At 38.4% G+C, this 19145-nt stretch overlaps 1 protein-coding gene across 17 annotated transcripts in view; it reads right to left on the bottom strand.

Annotated features, from left to right (window-relative positions):
• The window catches only part of DNM3 (dynamin 3), a 571670-nt gene that overhangs the window by 417120 nt on the left and 135405 nt on the right, over positions 1-19145 (bottom strand). For all 17 annotated transcript variants that reach the window (XR_006198729.1, XR_006198730.1, XM_042924852.1 and 14 more), the window contains exons 3-4: positions 9044-9193; positions 7717-7920 (exon numbers count right to left, since the gene is read on the bottom strand). Coding sequence is in view for 15 of the 17 variants with exons in the window: in XM_042924852.1 (XP_042780786.1) it covers positions 7717-7920; positions 9044-9193 (354 nt within the window). In the remaining 2 variants the exon portion in view is untranslated. The remainder of the gene's footprint in view (positions 1-7716; positions 7921-9043; positions 9194-19145) is intronic.

The following is a 19145-nucleotide window of genomic DNA, read 5'->3' as shown; positions in this document are numbered from 1 at the left end:
GCAACAAAAACACTGGCAAAAAATTGTCAAAATCAACTTTTCAGAACTCTCAAATTAACGAAATGCTTGTAACAAACTGAGGAGCATTTGTTCAACAAAAATGACTGAATCTCAGTAAGATCAGCAAGATTTGTGGTGTTTGAACTTTTCCAATTCCCATTCCCCTCTCCTTAGCTCTATAGTAGTCTTGAAAATGAAAATCCCCCCAAATCACAGTGAAAACTAGCAGCCAGAAGCCACTGGAGGGGACAGAATAGGATTGGAATACACCAAAAATAACATTTTCAGTGAACTGTAATTATTTAACCTCTCTAGCAATCCTCTAAAAACACCTATTTATAGAGCTTTTCTTTATTTGATCTGACTCAGAGTATACTCAGCACAACAGCCTTTTACCCAGGAAGCATGTCAAAAACAATCAGTGGTAATATTTAACATCACAGCTACTTTAAGCAGCAATAAGAGTTGGGGCAGAAGAATCTGACCAAAAAATTTAAACGAAAAGCTGGGAATGAGGTGGTGATAAGAATCATGGAGGTTTGTATGTATGTACAATTTAGCATCTAGAAGGCTACATGCATGCCTGGGGCTGTGCACATTCTCAGGAGAGATCTGAAAAGACCCCAAACTCTGGCTAAACTTAAGCCTCTACACAAGCAGGAAGTGAAAGTTAAGGCAGAATTGTAAACTGCCTGCTATTGAAGGCATATTCCAAAATTCACACCAAGACCTTCACCAAATGCTGGGAGACTTATTTGCCCTGTACACTTAAGAAAAGCTCTGTCAAGTTATTAGCTGACTAATAAGAAAATTGAGCAAAGGCTCTAATGCCCACATACAACAAAGAATACAGACTCTATAGATTTAGTTCAGGAAAATTACTAAGCAAACAAATACCAACAGCAACAACAACAAATGGCAACAAAAACAATCACTGGAAGAGGAGAGGAATCTGATTTTTGAGTGTTACCACATTATATTACTTAACATGTCCTATTTTCAATGAAAAAACTACAAGATATGCAAAGAAAGTATGGCCCATACACAGGAAAATAAGCATTCAATAGAAACTATCTCTGAGGAAGCCCAGACATTGAACTTACTAGCCAAGGACTTTATTTTTTTTTATTTTATTTTTTTTTTAACATTTTTTATTTATTTTTGGGACAGAGAGAGACAGAGCATGAACGGGGGAGGGGCAGAGAGAGAGGGAGACACAGAATTGGAAACAGGCTCCAGGCTCCGAGCCATCAGCCCAGAGCCTGACGCGGGGCTCGAACTCACAGACCGCGAGATCGTGACCTGGCTGAAGTCGGACGCTTAACCGACTGCGCCACCCAGGCGCCCCACTAGCCAAGGACTTTAAATCAGCTATTTTAAATATGTTCAAAGAACTTAAAAAAAGCCGTATCTACATAATTTTTAAAAGTACAAGCATAATGTTATACCAAATACAGAATATCAATCAATAGATGGAATTAGTTTTAAAAAGAACTAAATAGAAATTCTGGAGGTGAAAATTAAAATAATAAAAATAAAAAATTCCCTAGACAGATTCAACAGAAAATCTGAGTAGGCAGAAGAATCAGCAAACTTGATGATAGGTCAATCGGGATTATTCCTCCCACCCAAGAAACAGAAAAGAAAAACAAAAGAACCAATAATAAAGAAAATAAGTGAGGGGCGCCTGGGTGGCTCAGTTGGTTGGGTGACCAACTTCAGCTCAGGTCATGATCTCACAGTTTGTGAGTTCGAGCCAGCATTGGGCTCTATGTTGACAGCTCGGAGCCTGGAGCCTGCTTCAGATTCTGTGTCTCCCCTCTCTCTACCCCTCCCCTGCTCACGTTCTGTGTCTCTCTGTATCTCAATAATAAAAATAAAACATTAAAAAAAATTTTTTTAAAAAGAAATGAACAAAGCCTCAGAGACCTGTGAAACACATAAAGCATGTTCACATACATTTCATGGGAGCCAGAGAGGAGAAGAAAAGAAAGAATAGTTGAAAAAATAATGCCTGAGAATGTCCCAAATTTGATGAAAAACATTAATCTACACATCTCAAAACCCCAACAAACTCCAAATAGGATAAAATCAAGGAGATCCACACCTACATATATCATAATCAAACTCTCAAAAACCAAGAGAAAATCTTGAAAGCAGCAAGAGAGAAAAGATCCATCATATTCAAGGGGGTCTTGAATGAGATTAACAGCTGATTTCTCATCAGAAAACCACAGAGGTCAGAAGGTAATGAGATGATGACATACTCAAAAAGTGGTGGGGGAGGGGGAAGACTATTAACTAAAAATTTTCCTTCAAAAATTAAGGATAAATTAAGACATTCCCAGATAAATAAAAACTGAGAATCCCACACTAGGAGGCTTGCCCTATAAGAAATACTAACTCGGGGCGCCTGGGTGGCTCAGTCGGTTAAGCGTCCGACTTCGGCTCAGGTCATGATCTCACGGTTCGTGGGTTCGAGCCCTGCATCGGGCTCTGTGCTGACAGCTCATGACAGCTCATAGCCTGGAGCCTGTTTCAGATTCTGTGTCTCCCTCTCTCTCTGCCTCCCCCCCACTTGTGCTCTGTCTCTCTCTGTCTCAAAAATAAAATAAACATTAAAAAAAAAAAAAGAAATACTAACTGGAGTCTTTCAGGATTAAAAGAAAGGGCACTAGACAGTAACTCAAATTCACACAAATAAATAAAGAACACTGGTGAAAGTAGCTATGTAGGTAAAAGAAAATATAAATGTGTTATTATTGGTTTGTAACTCTTTTTTCTCCTTTCTGATTTAAAAGACAGCTGCATAAAGAAATAGTTATATGCCTGTGTTGATAGGTAGTGATTACAGCACATAACAAAGGGAGGAAATGGAGCTACATGGGAGGAAATTTTTGTGGACTGTTGAAATTAAGTTGTACTAGATATAAACTATATTGTTAGAAGTTAAGATGTTAATTATAATTCCATGGCAACCTGTAAAAAATAACTTTAAAAATATTAAAATAAATGACAAGGAATTAAAATGGTATAGCAGGAAATATACTTTTAACAAAAAATTATTTCTCTACTCCTAATAAAGAAATAGACAAACAAAAGACATAATACATACAGAAACAAATAGCAAACTACAGATATAAATTCTGCCTTATCAGTAATTACATAACATGGAAATGGATTTAACACTCTGGTCAAAAGGCAAATATTGGAGAATGGGTTTTAAAAAATGATCCAACCACACGCTGTCTACAAGAGACATATTTCATGTTCAAAGACACATATAGGTTGAAAGTAAATGATGGAAAAAGATATACCTGGAAAACAGTAACCAAAGGAGAGTTGGAATGGTTATACTAACATCAAACATAAATTTAGAGACAAAAATTGTTACTGGACACAAAAAAAGACATTTTGTAATGATCAAAAGGCCAATCCATCAAGAAGACATAACAAGTATAAATGCACCTAACAACAGCGTCCCAAAATACATAAAGCAAAAGCTGACACAATTGAAGGGAGAAATAGATAACTCATCAATAATAGTGGTAGACTTTAATGTCTCAATTTCAATACTAGAACAGCCAGACAGAATACCAGTATTTGAGTAGTACTATAAACCAAATAGACCTAACAAGTATCTACAGAACACTATACCCAACAAAGGCAGAATACACATTCTTCTCAAATGCACATAGAACAGTCTCCAGGACAGGTCACATGTTAAACCATAAAACAAGTCTCAAATTTTAAATGAATGAAATGTTACAAAGTAAGTTCTCTAAGCAAAATGAAATGAAATTATAAATCAATGACAGAAGGAAATTTTGGAATTTTACCAACATGTGGAAATTAAGCAACACATATCTAAACAACACATGTCACTGCTTTTTTACCAAAATGGTAATTATAAGGAAAACTAGACCTCTGAGTCAGATATTTAAAAAATACTCACAGAATGACTAGAAAGGCACAGAAAGTAAATGGAAGTCTCTATTTGTCAATCCCAATACAACATAGCCCTATTCACCACATTCTAAGGCCTTTCCAGCTTCTTCCCTTCTCTATTAATTCTTCTACCACTAATGAAGACATAGAATTTGAACTCTATTGGTTTGGGAAAGAATTAACCCTCTTCCTTTGGAGCTTCAATGATGTCCAGGACCAGTCAAAGCCACAGGTTAGCAACACACCAAAATGGATCTCTGAGGGAGACATGATCATCATGCAAACCCTTTGGATAGTTCTCAGGGTTCCTGAGCGTAACAGTGTTACGGAATTTAAAGAGGGATGTGAAAGCAAATTATAAGCCTTGAGGCTAGCAAGGAACTTTTAGTAATTAACCCAAGAATCATACTTATTAAGAGTCTTCAGGCAATGGATTAATTTGTCCTTCTTAGCAATCACCATGAAGGAATCAGTCAGACAAGTAAATGGCACACAGTAGCACTGAATGTTTTCTCTTTTCTGAAAAATTATTAATTACTTGCAAAATTATCTTCCAATTATCTGCAAAACTTACAAAAATCTGTCCTCAGAACTACCACATATAGAATATGAAAAACTGGTATAAGGAAGGTCTGTCTTTGACAAAGCAGGACTTCTACTGATCCATAAGAAATGACGCTCATTTTGGTAAGTCCATGAACATTCAGATGGCAATTTCTAAGTAGCACCTAATAACAATAGGCTTATAAAATAAGCCAGGCCTAAATTAGCAAAAAAGTTCAAATTTAACCTTCTGGATACAGATTTGTAGCATACTATTACAAATCCATGACTAAAACTCGATGTTGTATTTCACTTATGCTGTAACAACACGTTGTTAATACTCTCAGTGAGATTGTAAAGACTGATTTCTTTCTGGTAAACTGATGATTCCCTCCACCAATATTAATTGCTCCCACCTAATGTTATGCCATCACGTGAGAGTTATTGCTTTGGGTCATAAATGAATTTTCTTTTGAGGAGGCTGAGGAGTGAGATATAGTCACTGCCATTAATAATCCCTTCTACACAGGGGGGCCTGGGTGGCTCAGTCCATTAAGCGTCTGACTCTTGCTTTCAGGTCAGGTCATGAGGTTGAGTCCAGTGTTGGGGGCAGCTGTCAGCACAGAGCCTACTTGGGATTCTCTCTCTCTCTGCTCCTCCCCCCGATCGCATGCATGCTCTATCAAAATAAATAAACGTTAAAAAAAATAATAATCCCTTCAATACAAAAGGAGTTAAATAGAACATGAATATGTTAAATGAATCTCAAGAATTGAGGACACTTTACAGGACATATTAGTTGGCCAATTTTCTTTTAGTTTATATTTCTCATAAAATTCAGAATTTGTAAAAACAAAAGATTCTCCATTGGCTGTTCTACTATATTTGAAGTTGTGAGGATGTAAGGCAGAGGCAACTGCAAGCATCTTGCCGCCTGTGAGGAGAATAGATCTGAGAAAAGAACCACCTCCAAGGAGACAAAACCAAAGACTGACAAAACTAGAATCAGAGATTGGGGGATATCATTTGTACTCTCCATGAAGTTTCATCTCAACTTCGAGGGGACTTTTTAGGAATGCGATTGTGCTGCACTTGCTAGAATCCACCGATAGAATTGCTACCTCTGCTCCCATAAAATATTGATGGCTTTGTCTCCTGTGAGACAAGAAGGTTGCTGAGACAGGGCTGTTACAGCATCATTTTTATAACTAGACCCCAGCCCCACTCCTTAGTCTGGCTTTCCCGCGCCACTGATTTTGGAGAGCCCTGGTGATGGTCCCCATCTAGCCACCTGTAACCTCCACCTCCTTGGTTGCAAGCACCAATGTCAGAGATGCTGAAGGAAGCCACAAAGAAGTAAAACAATCACTAATGAAGATTGTGGAAAGGTTTAAAAACTAAATGCACCAAGGCCAGGGTGCGAGAGGAGCTAAAAATGGAAGAATTTGCTGAAAACGCCTATATGATGTTGTTAGACCTCCAGACCCTTTCCCCCATCTTGCATAACCACATAGTTACTCCTCCTTAACCTCAGCAGAATACTGAAGATTTACTTTCAGAAGAGGATAGAGGGACTGTGGACTGAGGAAGACCTTTAGGAATGCCATTATGAAAACGGAGGGATTCATTAGGAGTCTACATGCTAAACAGCGAGAACCACCCCATGTCACCATGACAACAATTCTTCCTCTTCCATCTGAGAACACTGGACATTAGGTTTACATCAGACCAGCTCAAGTGGAAATACTTGTAGCATCTAATAGCAGCTGAGGAAGGCTCCCAACAAAATGGCCAGCCCAGTCACCCTATGATAATGCCCATTAGTCAATGAATCTCATGCAGACACATAAAGAATTTCTGTCAGCTTATTAGTGCTCTACACTTGTATCTGAGCAAGCAACAAAAGATCGCCAATCATTTGAAAAAAGGGTGTGACATCAAAGACAGTGACCAAGAAAAATGACCAGAAAAAAATGGACTCAGAGACATTGTAAATTACAAAAGGAAAGCTTCAAAAGATCTCTCATTAAAATCTTTAGAGAAGATAGTGTACTTGCAAAACCAAGAGGATGATGCTATTTTAAAAAATAAAAATAACATTCACAAAATGAGAAAATGCTGTTGGGACTTCTTTAAATGATATCAGAAACGAAAAATTAATTAGAGGAGCTGAAGATAAAGTTGAATAAATTTTGCAAATGGTAGAACATAGAGACAAAGAATAAAAGAGGAGGTTTTTTTTTTTAAATAAGGTTAATCCAGGAGTTCTAACATACTAATAATATGAATTCCAGATAAAGAGAACAGAGAAAGTAGGGGCAATTAGTTATCAAAAATAATTCCTAGAATTGGGGAACATGTATCTCCACACTGAATAGACACATCATTGAGTGCCCTTCCATAATGACTTTAAACACACACACACACACACACACACACACACACACACACACACACCACACACACACACAGAGCCCCATTTTGGGGTCTCTGAAGATAAACTATTGTTAGCTCCCAAAAAGAAAAAAATCAAAACATCAGCATAAATAAGATAAATCTCTGCTTTTACAATATGTGCTTATTTCAAATAATTATAAGCTAAATAATATTTTACATGCATTAGGGACACCTGGGTGGCTCAGTCCATTAAGTGTCCGACTTCGACTCAGGTTGTGATCTCACGGTTTGTGAGTTCGAGCCCCACGTTGGGCTCTGTGCCATCAGTGCAGAGTCTGCTTCAGATCCTCTGTCCCCTCCCTCTATGCCCCTCCCTCCCTATCTCTCTCTCTCCCTCTCTCTCAAAAATAAAACTATTTTACATGCATTAAAAGGGTTTCCTATTTTAAAGAAACAAGACATACATGAAACAGAAAGAGTTTTCACTGGGAGTATATTCAGGTAACTCTTTCAATAACTGAGGGGACTATCTGATTTCTGTACCAGCAGTTTATTTTATTTGCTTTTTAAAATAAGTAGTTCATAAGGATTAGAAATATCTGTTTTCTTAGATCTCACTTAATCTTACATTTATTTATATAGGTTTAGACTATATCCCCTAGTCATTTTTCTTTCAGGATCTTAAGTTAAAAAAATCTAACAATATTAATAATGGCTAATTAAATTAATAATGAAATTAAGTTATGAGAATTTGTGTTACCTTGAAATATACCCAAACTCTTGACATGTTAAACTAATTCTCTTCCATCCTAAAAGCCACACACTCACCTTGAGGATCAACTTCTTTAGCTAGCTTCAATGCATCTGAGTTTGCAAGATCGGTGTTGGCTGGAGTAACAGCCAAAATGAGACAGTTCTCCCGCGTGATGAACTGCATAATCATTTCTCTGATCTGATACTCAATATCTGGTGGCTGATCTCCCACGGGCACTTTAGTAATTCCAGGTAGGTCGATAAGTGTGAGATTTAGCACTGTGTGGAAAAAAAAGGAGTCTTACATATACCCTCAATGCTAAAAAATATCAATAATGAAAAATCACCAGTCTCTTTAGTAGAAGTAAAACAAGCTCAGCTTTATATACTGTGTGTTGAGTTAACTCCAACTCATGTGTGTAGAATAGAAAGCACAGAATACAAAATGGCTTTGTTAGTTTTCTTTATTTTTATGACATGATTGTGCTATGCCAAATAATTATCTTAACATAATTTGAAAGGCACTGATTTACATATCTAAGAGAGAGCTGTCATATCTGTAACTAGTGTGTTATAATTCAAACACTGAACAATAAGTGCATACGCTGGCTGCCGGTCTTGTACAATTGCCTTCAAATAGTGTAAAAATTCTTAGGGTAAGATCTGTCCTTCCCTTCAAAAGCATTATATATAATCTAGAGAGGGTTAGCCGCTCAGCCTACTGGACAGCTGTTAGTCATTTGTGGTCCCATGAGGTTACGGTGCAGGCTATGTGCCCAGACTCATGGAGTACCACCAGGAGGGCAGGAAACTACCCCTGAGTCAGTGACTCCAGCAGCAGCCTGGCTATCGTTCTCCGCACACAACAGGGGTGGCCCCAGCATGAAAATCTGCCCCACTGAAAATTTAGTCAGGATAGAGGTTATTCCATATCATACACCATGAACTGGTTATCTAATTTATAAGTTTCTTCTGATAGTCTGGAAAAAAATCAGAGTTGATGCCTCAGAAAGAGAATAAATAGAAATATATAGCACTATAAGAAAATCCAATAGGAGAAGACTCAACTACAGTACCATCCATGTACCTCTAAGATTCTTGCTAAAACTGAAGATATTAAAAAATAGAAGTTTTCACGCATACCTCTTAGAAAGTCTAAGAGTTTAAAATAAAGAAAAAATTTTAAGTGACTTACTCAATTCTGATCTTTTTAAAAGTCATCTCCTGCTTTCCCATAAATCTGTGAGCTCTTTGAATCATACCATTTATGGCAGTATCCAAACACTATCCTAGAAACCCGGTACTTTTTGACAGAACAAACCATCTTCTGCACAAATAATGTATGTCAATTAATGCAAAGATTTTTGAGGAAAAAAATTTAGAATTTTGTTATTTTACTTACCATGTGGAGAATAGACTCGTAAATTAATGGGTATGGAGGAAATGCCTTTATTCATTCCAGTCACTCGATCTGTTTCTGCTTCAATCTCATGGCGAACTTCATCAAAATCTGTAAATTTTTTTCCTTTGCAATGTAGAAATTCAGCATACTCTACAAAAGACAAATTAGCACAACTTAAAATCTATGCATTCTTGCAATAATTATAAGGAAACAATGTTTCTTTAATTACAAGGCAAAGTATCCAATATTGTCTCTGCAGCCATTAAAATGAGAGAATATAGCAGTTACTAAGAAACACAGCTAACACTTTAGAAATATCAAACATAGTACAAATGCTAAGAATGTTAAATTTGCTAATTTTCAGATAAGCAATTAAGCATGACTTAAAGAGAATGTTGGCCCTCCAAATGATAAAGCAAACAGCATCTGATTGTCAAAGAAATTAAGTCTAGGGTACATACAAAGCCTACCTAATCTTATTACTAATCTTATTAGCATGTCCTTTTTCATATCACCACTTTATTAAGAGGGAATGCTAAGTTATATAAAGATACCTTTAGAAGGCAAGATGGTTTAGAAACAAAATTTACTTAATTCTTTAAAGATAAATAATATATGGAATATCTTAGCTTTAAAATATACTATTCAAGATACCACACCAACTTGTGTAATTGAAAAGACAATTTCTCAAGAAAAATAGTTTTAGATCAAAGAAAATATTTACCTGCAATCTAAAAAACAATTAGTAGGAAGTAGGAAAAACTCTAAACTATACATAATAACAGAAAATTGGGTTAAGTTTCAGTAACATCTTACTAACTGCTGTGCTATTGATTTCTATTCGTACCTCCAGATGTGTCAGGTATATGATAGCACAACTCAAAAAGGAAGCTGACACTATTAGACTTTTAAAAAAAATTACCATTTGGGGGCACCTGGGTGGCTCATCTGGTTAAGCACCCGACTCTTGATTTGGGATTCTAGACTCACGGTCATGAGATGAAGCCCCTCCTGGTGCTCCGCACTGAACGTGGAGCTTGCTTGGGATTCTCTCTCTCTCTCTCTCTCTCCCTCTCTCTCTCTCTCTCTACCCCTCCCCCGCTCACACTGTCAGCACAGGCTCCACACTGTCAGTGCAGAGCCCAATGCAGGGTGCAAACTCACAAACCATGAGATCATGACCTGAGCCGAAATCAAGAGTCCATCATTTAACCAAATGAGCCACCCAAGTGCCCCCGGAAAACGTTTCTTAATGATGGTATGAAATCTGCTTTCTAATCGTATTTCCTTTGTCCAACTTTTGCCCCCTGGAGCTAGCTATTCAAAGTCTCCTCCCTGTAAAATGGCCAGGATTATTCTGAGCTCTAGCACCAGGAGTTCATCTTCTTCCTGAGCTTTTCTTACCACCTTCCAAAAATGCTTGTCTGATCATTGCTCAGGCCTCCTGATGTCAGACATGGGTTTCCCAGAGCCACCCCTGCTACTCAGGACTGGAAAGGTCATGGCTCCTGAATTGGACCAACTAGTTTAAGTTTTAATTTCCCAAAGAACTGTAATGGCCTAACGTTTCAAAAGTTAGAATGATAATCAGAGACTTTACTTCATTTCAGACTTTACTGTCAATGTAGGTGGACATGAATATTTTTCTTTCTTACTTTCTCCATATAGTATGTGTCACTTTTGAAAAAATGGCCAGCTAAGGCTTGAGTTCATTCCTCAATGGTTGAAGTATACACAGTAAAGGTTGAAGAGGCCTCAGAGTTCTGGCCTGCGGAGATTACTGCATCACTGGGCATGTTCTCTCACATGTTTGCCCTCACAGGTACCATTTTTATTAGCATATAAATTCCCAGAAAATTGAGCCTTTATTTCATTTATCTTCTCAGGGGATTGGCCAGTATCATGTGAACATAAGAGGTTAGAGATAAGTAGAGGATAAAACAATAAGAAAAATAAAGAGGAACAGAGGATGTCAGATCTCAGAAAACAAAAATTAATATGTAAAAATGAGTCATAAATAATTTATAAGAAATGGAACTGTAATTTTTCAGTTCAACATATTTTGTGTTAAATGCACACTTGAGGACTTATAGCTATCATAATTATTACTTTCATAAAATTAATAAGCTTCTGGATCAGGGACTATATTTTCAATTATGTTACTATCAAGAATTCAAGTGACACAAATGTAGATTTCTCTCGGTGCCACTAGAGGGCACCTACCTGCTTTCTCCATAGGAAACCAGTGCCCTTCCAGAAAGAAAGAGGCAAAATCAATGCAATTTTCAAATTATATTTAAATTCATTCTTGGACTCCTATAAAAATGCTTTTATTTTGAAATTTGGAGATTAGAATTGTGCAGGACACTCTCAAACCTTTGTGTCTTTTTAAGGATAGGGTCCCACAGAAAGATTTAGAGATGCTGGTATTCATTTATTTATTCAAGTAATATTTTGAGCTCTTACTACTCACCAGGCACTATTTTAGAAATTGCAGGAGGAAAAAAAATAAGTGTCTAACCTCACAAAGTTTAAATCTGCATGAGATGAAACAGTAAACAATGTGGGTGTGCCAGATGATAAGTCTTATGGAGAAAAGTGAAGAGTAAGGGAAACATCAAATGCTAGGGCAGGAGGATTGCTTCGTTATATGCTTTGGTTGAGGAAAGTTTCTCTGATATGACAAAGTGATATCTGAGCAAAAACTGAAGAAAAGAAGGGAGCAAGCAATGTTTTATATAGGAACATCCCAGCAGAATACGTGAAGTTGGAAGCATCTGGGAACAAGAGCAAGTTCAACATGCCTGGATCACAGAGCATATGGGAGAGAGAGAAAGGAGATGAGGTCAGAGCTGTGGTACAGACCTGGTTTGTGTGAAGCCCGTGAGACTTTAAATTTTACTCTGATTGAATAGTAGACCACTTGAAGGGTTTGGGGTAGAGGAGAGACCTGATGTGACCTTGGTTGGTTGGTTGGTTGGTTGGTTGGCTGGTTTTATTTCATATTAGAGAGAGAAAGCATGCACGTGTGAGTGGGGAAGGGGGCAGAGGGAATCCCAAGCAGGTTGTGCACTCATCAGGGAGCCTAATGCAGGGCTCAACCCCACAACGCTGGGATTATGACCTGAGCCGAAATCAAGAGTTGGACACTCAACTGACTGAGCCACCCAGGTGCCCCATGGCCTAGGTTTTAGGTCTGTGGCTACAGTGTTGAGAATAGACAATAAGGACTCAGATAGGAAGCTGGGATACTACTGGGATAATGGAGGTGAGAGATGATGGAGCTTGGACTAGGGAAGCAGCAGTGGGAGGAGTGAGAAGTGGCTAAATTCTAGTGTCCTTTGAAGGAAAAACAATAGGATTTGCTGATGAATTAAAGGTGGGGTATAGGCAAAAGAGAGAAATCAAGAACAACTTCAAGGAGTTTGACCTCAGCAATGGGAAGAATTTTGAAATAGAAAAGACTGAAAGGAAGAGGATAGGGAGATGGGGGTTGGGAATCAGGAGTTTGGCTGGGGACCTATTAAGCTTGCATTGCCCACTATACACCACCCAAGTGGAGAAACAGAACTGCTGCTAATGGTTGAGGATTACACAGCTGTAAGAGATACCACTCACATTTGCAGTCATGTGTTAAGTGTTTATTTATTCCGAAAATTTTCCAGAAGATGGCAGTCAAGTGCTTGAGGAAAAGAGCAGCTTTTTCTAATTAGCACAAAAATGCCTTTGGGGCTAGACACATTAGTCTTTCATCTAGGGAGGAGTCCAAAGCTAGAAATATATATTTGGAATTCATTAAAGTCAGACAAGAGATGAGATCACTAAGCGAGAGTTAGATGGAGAAGGGGCCAGAGCACTAGGCCCTGAGTGTTCCAATGTTTAGAAGTCAGGAGATAAAGTGAGCAGGAGTGGTTAACAAGATAGGAGGGAAATTGAAAAAGAGGTGACCCAAAGCTAAGTAGAAAGGGTTTTTCATGAAGGTAAGAGACCTTCCACTCCATCAAATACTGCCAACATGTCAGGTAAGATGAGAACTAAGAATGGATCACAGAATTGAGCAACTTGAGAGTCCTTCAGGAGGTTGACAGGAGCTGTTACAGTGGAGTGGGGTGGCTGATAGCCTGACTGGAACAGATTTAAGAGAGAAGGGGAGGAGAAGAAGTAGAGACTGATTGTAGACAATTCTTTTCGTTTTTTGTTGTAAAGGAGAAGGAAGAAGTGAGGGGGCAACTAGAGAGGGATGTGAGGTCAAGGGAGGGTTTTATAAAGATGGGTAGACTAACATGTTCATAGGTTGATGGCATTAATCCATACCATGGAAAAGTTGGCAATCCAGAACTGAGAAAAAACAAGTGCTGATGTGATATCTTAAGGAAGGGACAAAAGGAATTAGAAACAAATATGCCAATTCCTCCAAGGGAACAGAAAAGAAACAGAACAATGAGAGTTGACAAACAAGTAGAGGTGATGGTGGTGAAATTCATTAGGTGAGAGTAGGGACTTACCATATTTGTGTAAAATCCTTTTATGTCTTAAAAAAAACATTTCTGTATATATTCTTACTGGTTAAACTCTACAAACACTATTATTTCTACCACAAAATGTAACACACACACACACACACACACACACACACACACACAGTGATCCAAAATGAGTGACCTAAGAGTAACCATAACAGGGATGTCAACTGGGTCTAATCTATGTCCATCACTGGGATTCATACCTGCCCAGCATATCAGAAGAACCAGTGGGCAATACCCACAAAATCCTCTTTTCTATGGGTCCCCAGGAACCTCTTAGAAGGCAATTCATCCTACAGGATGGAATTCAGGCAAAACCTACTCTGAGCTGCCAGAAGGAAGCTACCTGCAATCCATCCCTACCCAGTTCTGGAGACTCCCAGGTCTATGTCCCCTTGCATCTAACAGTATAGTGATAGTCAGATCACACATCCTAATTCCTCATTAGAAAAATATGTTACAATTCATAGCTACAGGTTTATATTCCAATAAGGTATGTGTTATTAGAAACAAGATAAGCCAGTCCTGTCATGGGATCCCTGCTCCCTACCAAGCGGACCATAAACAGGTGGATAGCAGAGGTGGCATGAATGTTTTTGAACAACTGACCATAGTTGCTATTGAGGAGGATTATCAGTCAGTTTGTATCATCACAGAATCCTAAATAAATCTTTATTAGCAATGTAGAATTTAAAAGATGACAGCTTTACTTCTCTGCTGTCCAAAAATACAATTGTAGATGAAAATCTTAAAAGGATTATCACATGAGTAATGCATCACTTACTAGACTCACCTCTAAGAGAATGTTCACATGAGTTTGGGGATGAAGAAAATTCTAAACCTAAACCAAAATCTACAGAACAGGCTATACTAGCTGATCAACAGCTAGGCTTTTTAAGAGCTAGTAAATGTGTGTCTCCTGAGACTTTTACACTATGGCAAACTAATATGTCGGAAGTCCTAACAATTTTATCTTATGGTTGAGATATATTCTTTTTCAGAGAAAGATACGGTGTCCAGTGGTACACCTTCTCTTGGCATGTTTTCAGTGTTCCTTTTATTCTAAATGCTTGGTAGTTGGGTACATGAAATGGTCTCTTCCTCAAACAATTCCAGACTTCAGCCCAACTTAGCCACAGGCTCATATAAAGGATGAAGTTTATGTGCATGTTATCACTGAAACCCTGATAATGCATCCATGAAATTCTATGGTCTCAGTATAACCTGTATTGCTGAAATTCATAGTATGTTTTCATTTTGCAGAATAAGACTCCTAGTTTTAAAAATCATTCCTGTCTACCCAGTGTTAAAAATAGCAAACATTTAACTAAAAGACAACTGACAGAATGGGAGAAGATATTTGCAAATGACATATCATAAAGGGTTAGTATCCAAAATCTATAAAGAACTTATCCAACTCAACACCCAAAAAACAAATAATCCACTGAAGAAATGGGCAAAAGACATGAATAGACACTTCTCCAAAGACATCCAGATGGCCAACCGACACATGAAAAAATGTTCAACATCACTCATCATCAGGGAAATACAAATCAAAACCACAAGGAGATACCACCTCACACCAGTCAGAATGGCTAATATTAACAAGTCAGGGAACAACAGATGTTGGTGAGGATGCGGAGAAAGGGGATCTCTTTTGACTGCTGGTGGGAATGCAAACCGGTGCAGCCACTCTGGAAAACTGTATGGAGGTTCCTCAAAAAATTAAAAATAGAACTACCTTACAACCCAGGAATTGCACTACTAGGTATTTATCCAAGAGATAAATATGCTGTTTCAAAGGGGCACATGCACCCCAATGTTTATAGTAGCACTATCAACAATAGCCAAAGTATGGAAAGAATCCAAATGTTCACTGATGGATGAATGCATAAAGAAGATGTGGGGTGTGTGTGTGTGTGTGTGTGTGTATACACACATACATACACATACAACGGAGTATTACTCAGCAATCAAAAAGAATGAAATCTTGCCATTTGCAACTATGTGGATGGAACTAGAGGGTATTATGCTAAGCGAAATTAGTCAGTCAGAGAAAGACAAATATATGACTTCACTCATATGAGGACTTTAAGATACAAAACAGATGAACATAAGGGAAGGGAAACAAAAATAATATAAAAACAGGGATGGGGACAAAACATAAGAGACTCTTAAATATGGAGAACAAACAGAGGGTTGCTGGAGGGGTTGTGGGAGGGGGGATGGGCTAAATGGGTTAGGGGCATTAAGGAATCTACTCCTGAAATCATTGTTGCACTATATGCTAACTTGGATGTAAATTTAAAAAATAAATTAAATAAAATTTTTTTAAAAAAGAAAAGAAAACAGCCAACATTTGAAGCAAAGGTTAAGATACATTTTTATATCAAAGAATGTGGGGAAAAAAGAAGAGTATTAAAAAAATCAGAGCTATCACTCTTTTTTATTTTTATTTCCCTGTAAAACATTTTAGCACTGTCATTTCTAATGGTCATGAAAAACAAATTATGCTAGGTTAAACAACTGACAAGTTGTTTGGGGGAAGGATGAGATGGTTTATGCCGGGCAGCATTCCAATCATCTGTGAAAAGCACAGCACGACCATAACAATTTAAATATTTCCAATATGCCCCTTCCATGTGGAAAAACATGCATATGTTGCAATTAATCAAGGTTAAGTAAAAAAGAATAATTATGGAACACATGCACATAACCTCTTGTCAATCTTTATTCTAAGAACTGGTGTCCTCAATACTTTAACTGGGTCTTACTTCTGAAGTGTTTTAATAGCAATGTTTTGTGAGCACAGGGCTCCACTGAAAATAGAGTACGTGGGTCGCATAAACAGGGAATAGTTTTCAATGTGACTAGCTGAATTCACTGGCTGTAAAGTATCTATGTAGGACTATATTTAAAAACATATTTCCTCAAGAAAAGAGGCTACATTTTACTCATCTGTGTTTCCCTAATGCCTACTTTATTTAGAGTAAAGAACATCTGTGGATTCCTTCCTTCTTCTTCAAAGCAGTCCACTTTGCATACCATTGGTCAGTATCAGTTTTGAAAAAAAAAATGCTTCCATTAACGCTTCAAGTCATTCCAAATTGAAGACAAGATCCTAAGAAATGTGGTTAAATAAGTAACAGGGTGAGTTAGATATGAATTATATAGACACAGATTTGAAGCAAAATTCAATTGTGTCCCTAAGGTAAACATGGAAAGTCTAGCAATCAGGAAAAAAAGGGAAATCTAAAATAAAACAACCTAAGAGAGTCCAGCAGTGGGTGAAAGGTGGAAGTCTCAGGAGAAGGGTTAAGAACAGGCACCTGGGTGGCTCAGTTGGTTAAGTGTCTGACTTTGGCTCAGGTCACGATCTCACAGTTCCGTGAATTCAAGCACCACATCGTGCTCTCTACTGTCAACACAGAGCTCACTTCAGATCCTCTGTCCCCTTCTGTCTCTGCCCCTCCCCAGCTTGTTCTCTCTCTCTCTCTCTCTCTCTCTCTCTCTCTCTCTCTCTCTCTTCCTCTCCCTCTCCCTCTCCCTCTCTCTCAAAACTAAACATTAAAATAATAATAAGAAGAAGAAGAGTTAACAACAACTCTGGGGTGGGATGGGAATAAATAGGGCCAAGATTTCATAGTAGAAAAAAAGGTGGGTGCCGAGCAGGTATCAGAGATCAGATGCAAATCTACCCTTTAGGATCAGGGTTCTGGTACTTCCAGAGGCAGAGGAGATCAAAAGAGAACTCCAGACCCAAGTGAGCCAGAGGATACCAGGTAGAAAACCAAGACGCAAACTCGAGACTTTTTCGTAGGATACAAAGCCAAAGCCACTTACACAGACCTCAGGGTGAAGACAAGTTAATATCAATGCTGCCTTGATATTTACAGCTCAATAATGGCTTTTACAGTTTTCTTGCCTAAGAGCAGAGCTGGTTCTGAAGCCTGGGTTAGGCTGAGCCTGCTAGTGAAAGTTAAGTGGCTCCAGATAACTGAATTAGTGCTGGCACATGAAACCAAAGCCAGCCAGCACTTGACAGAAGTCCCACCAGCAATAGGAATCTATACGACATATTCCACCACAAGTGTCCCAAATACTCAGAATCAGCAGCTGTAATAGCTAAATAGCCCAATTTAGTTCCATATTTTTTCAAAGGATCTCAAAGAGTAATATGAAAAATCAACTCTATTTCATCCTCATAGTTTCCATGTAAAACACACAAGAGATAAACTGTATTCCAAATACAGAAACCCAATAAGAAGCATGTGAAGCCCTTGGCCAAAAAATTGCAAAGTGAATAATTATTCTAAGTGTCAGCAGCCTTTGACATGATTTTCCTCTTCTACCTCAAAACATCCTCTTTCATGGACTCCCATTATTCCAACTTTCCTGACTTTTCTCTTTCCTCACTAAATGCTCTTTTCCATGTTCTTTGCTCATTGTTCCTCCTCTTCTACATTTCCAAATATCAGGGACTGCCAGACTTCCTTCTAGACCTTCCATTCTTCGTTGTCATCTGTATCTTCTCTCATCTACTCATACATATAAATTCAAACTCATCTCAAGCACTCATTTTCCCCCTGAACTTCTTGTATCTAATTCTAATTCTTAATTAGCATTTCCACTTGGATGTCTAATAGGTATCTCAAAATTAGCATGTCCAAAACCAAACTGTAATTCCCCACTGAGTTCTCCTCCCGTCATCCATACCTGCTCCTCCTCACAGTCTCCCACATTTCAATTATTGATACTACCACTGAATCGGGTGCTCAAGTAAAAAACCAGAACTATTTTTGCATCCTTCTTTTCCTCGGCTCTCTCCCAAACATCTTCTCACTGCCTCCACTGTGGCCATCCTCCTACTAAGCTGGCACCACCTCTCACCTGGACTACCATAAAAGCATCCAACACGTTTTTCTGACACCAGTCTTGCTCCAGTGAATCCCTTCTCCACCAATCAATTAGAGAGAGCGTTCTAAAACCCTGTTTCAGACGGTGTTTCTGCCCTTTTAAAACCTTTTGTTGGTTTTCTAGTGCAGTCAGAAATAGTCAAATTAATTACCCTGGGGTCCCAAGTCCTAGACAGTCTGGCCCCTGTCGACCTCCATACCTAACACTATCCCCACCTGCCACGCTCAAATCACTACAGCGGCAACAGCCTCCTTTCTGCTCAAGCACACCAAATCCATTCCCAGCTCAGGGCCTCTCTACGAACTGCTCCTCTTCTTGAGTGCCCTTCTGCCAGACCTCTGCATGTGTCGGGTCCTCCCTGTCATTTACTTCTCATTCAGAACATCACCTCTTTAGTGAGGCTTCCTTGACCAGGCAGGCAAAGAAAAGCAGCAGCTCAGTCACACTCTATCACATCATCCAATTTGTTTTCTTAGTATACGTAATAATGAACTGAAGTTTTTCTTGTTTTTTTGCTGCCTCTCTTTATCCACTGGAATATAAGCTCCATGAAAACAGGAACATTAGCTGCTAAACTCCCAAGTGCCTAAAACAGTGAATTGCATCTACTAGGCACTCAATATGTATTTGTTGAATTAATGAACAAATAAAGAGAATGAGTG

Source organism: Panthera leo, chromosome F3, assembly GCF_018350215.1.
Source record: "Panthera leo isolate Ple1 chromosome F3, P.leo_Ple1_pat1.1, whole genome shotgun sequence".
In the NCBI taxonomy this organism is placed as follows: Eukaryota; Metazoa; Chordata; class Mammalia; order Carnivora; family Felidae; genus Panthera; species Panthera leo.
The sequence above is the reverse complement of the archived record's forward strand: the minus strand, read 5'-3'. Positions and strand labels throughout refer to the sequence as shown.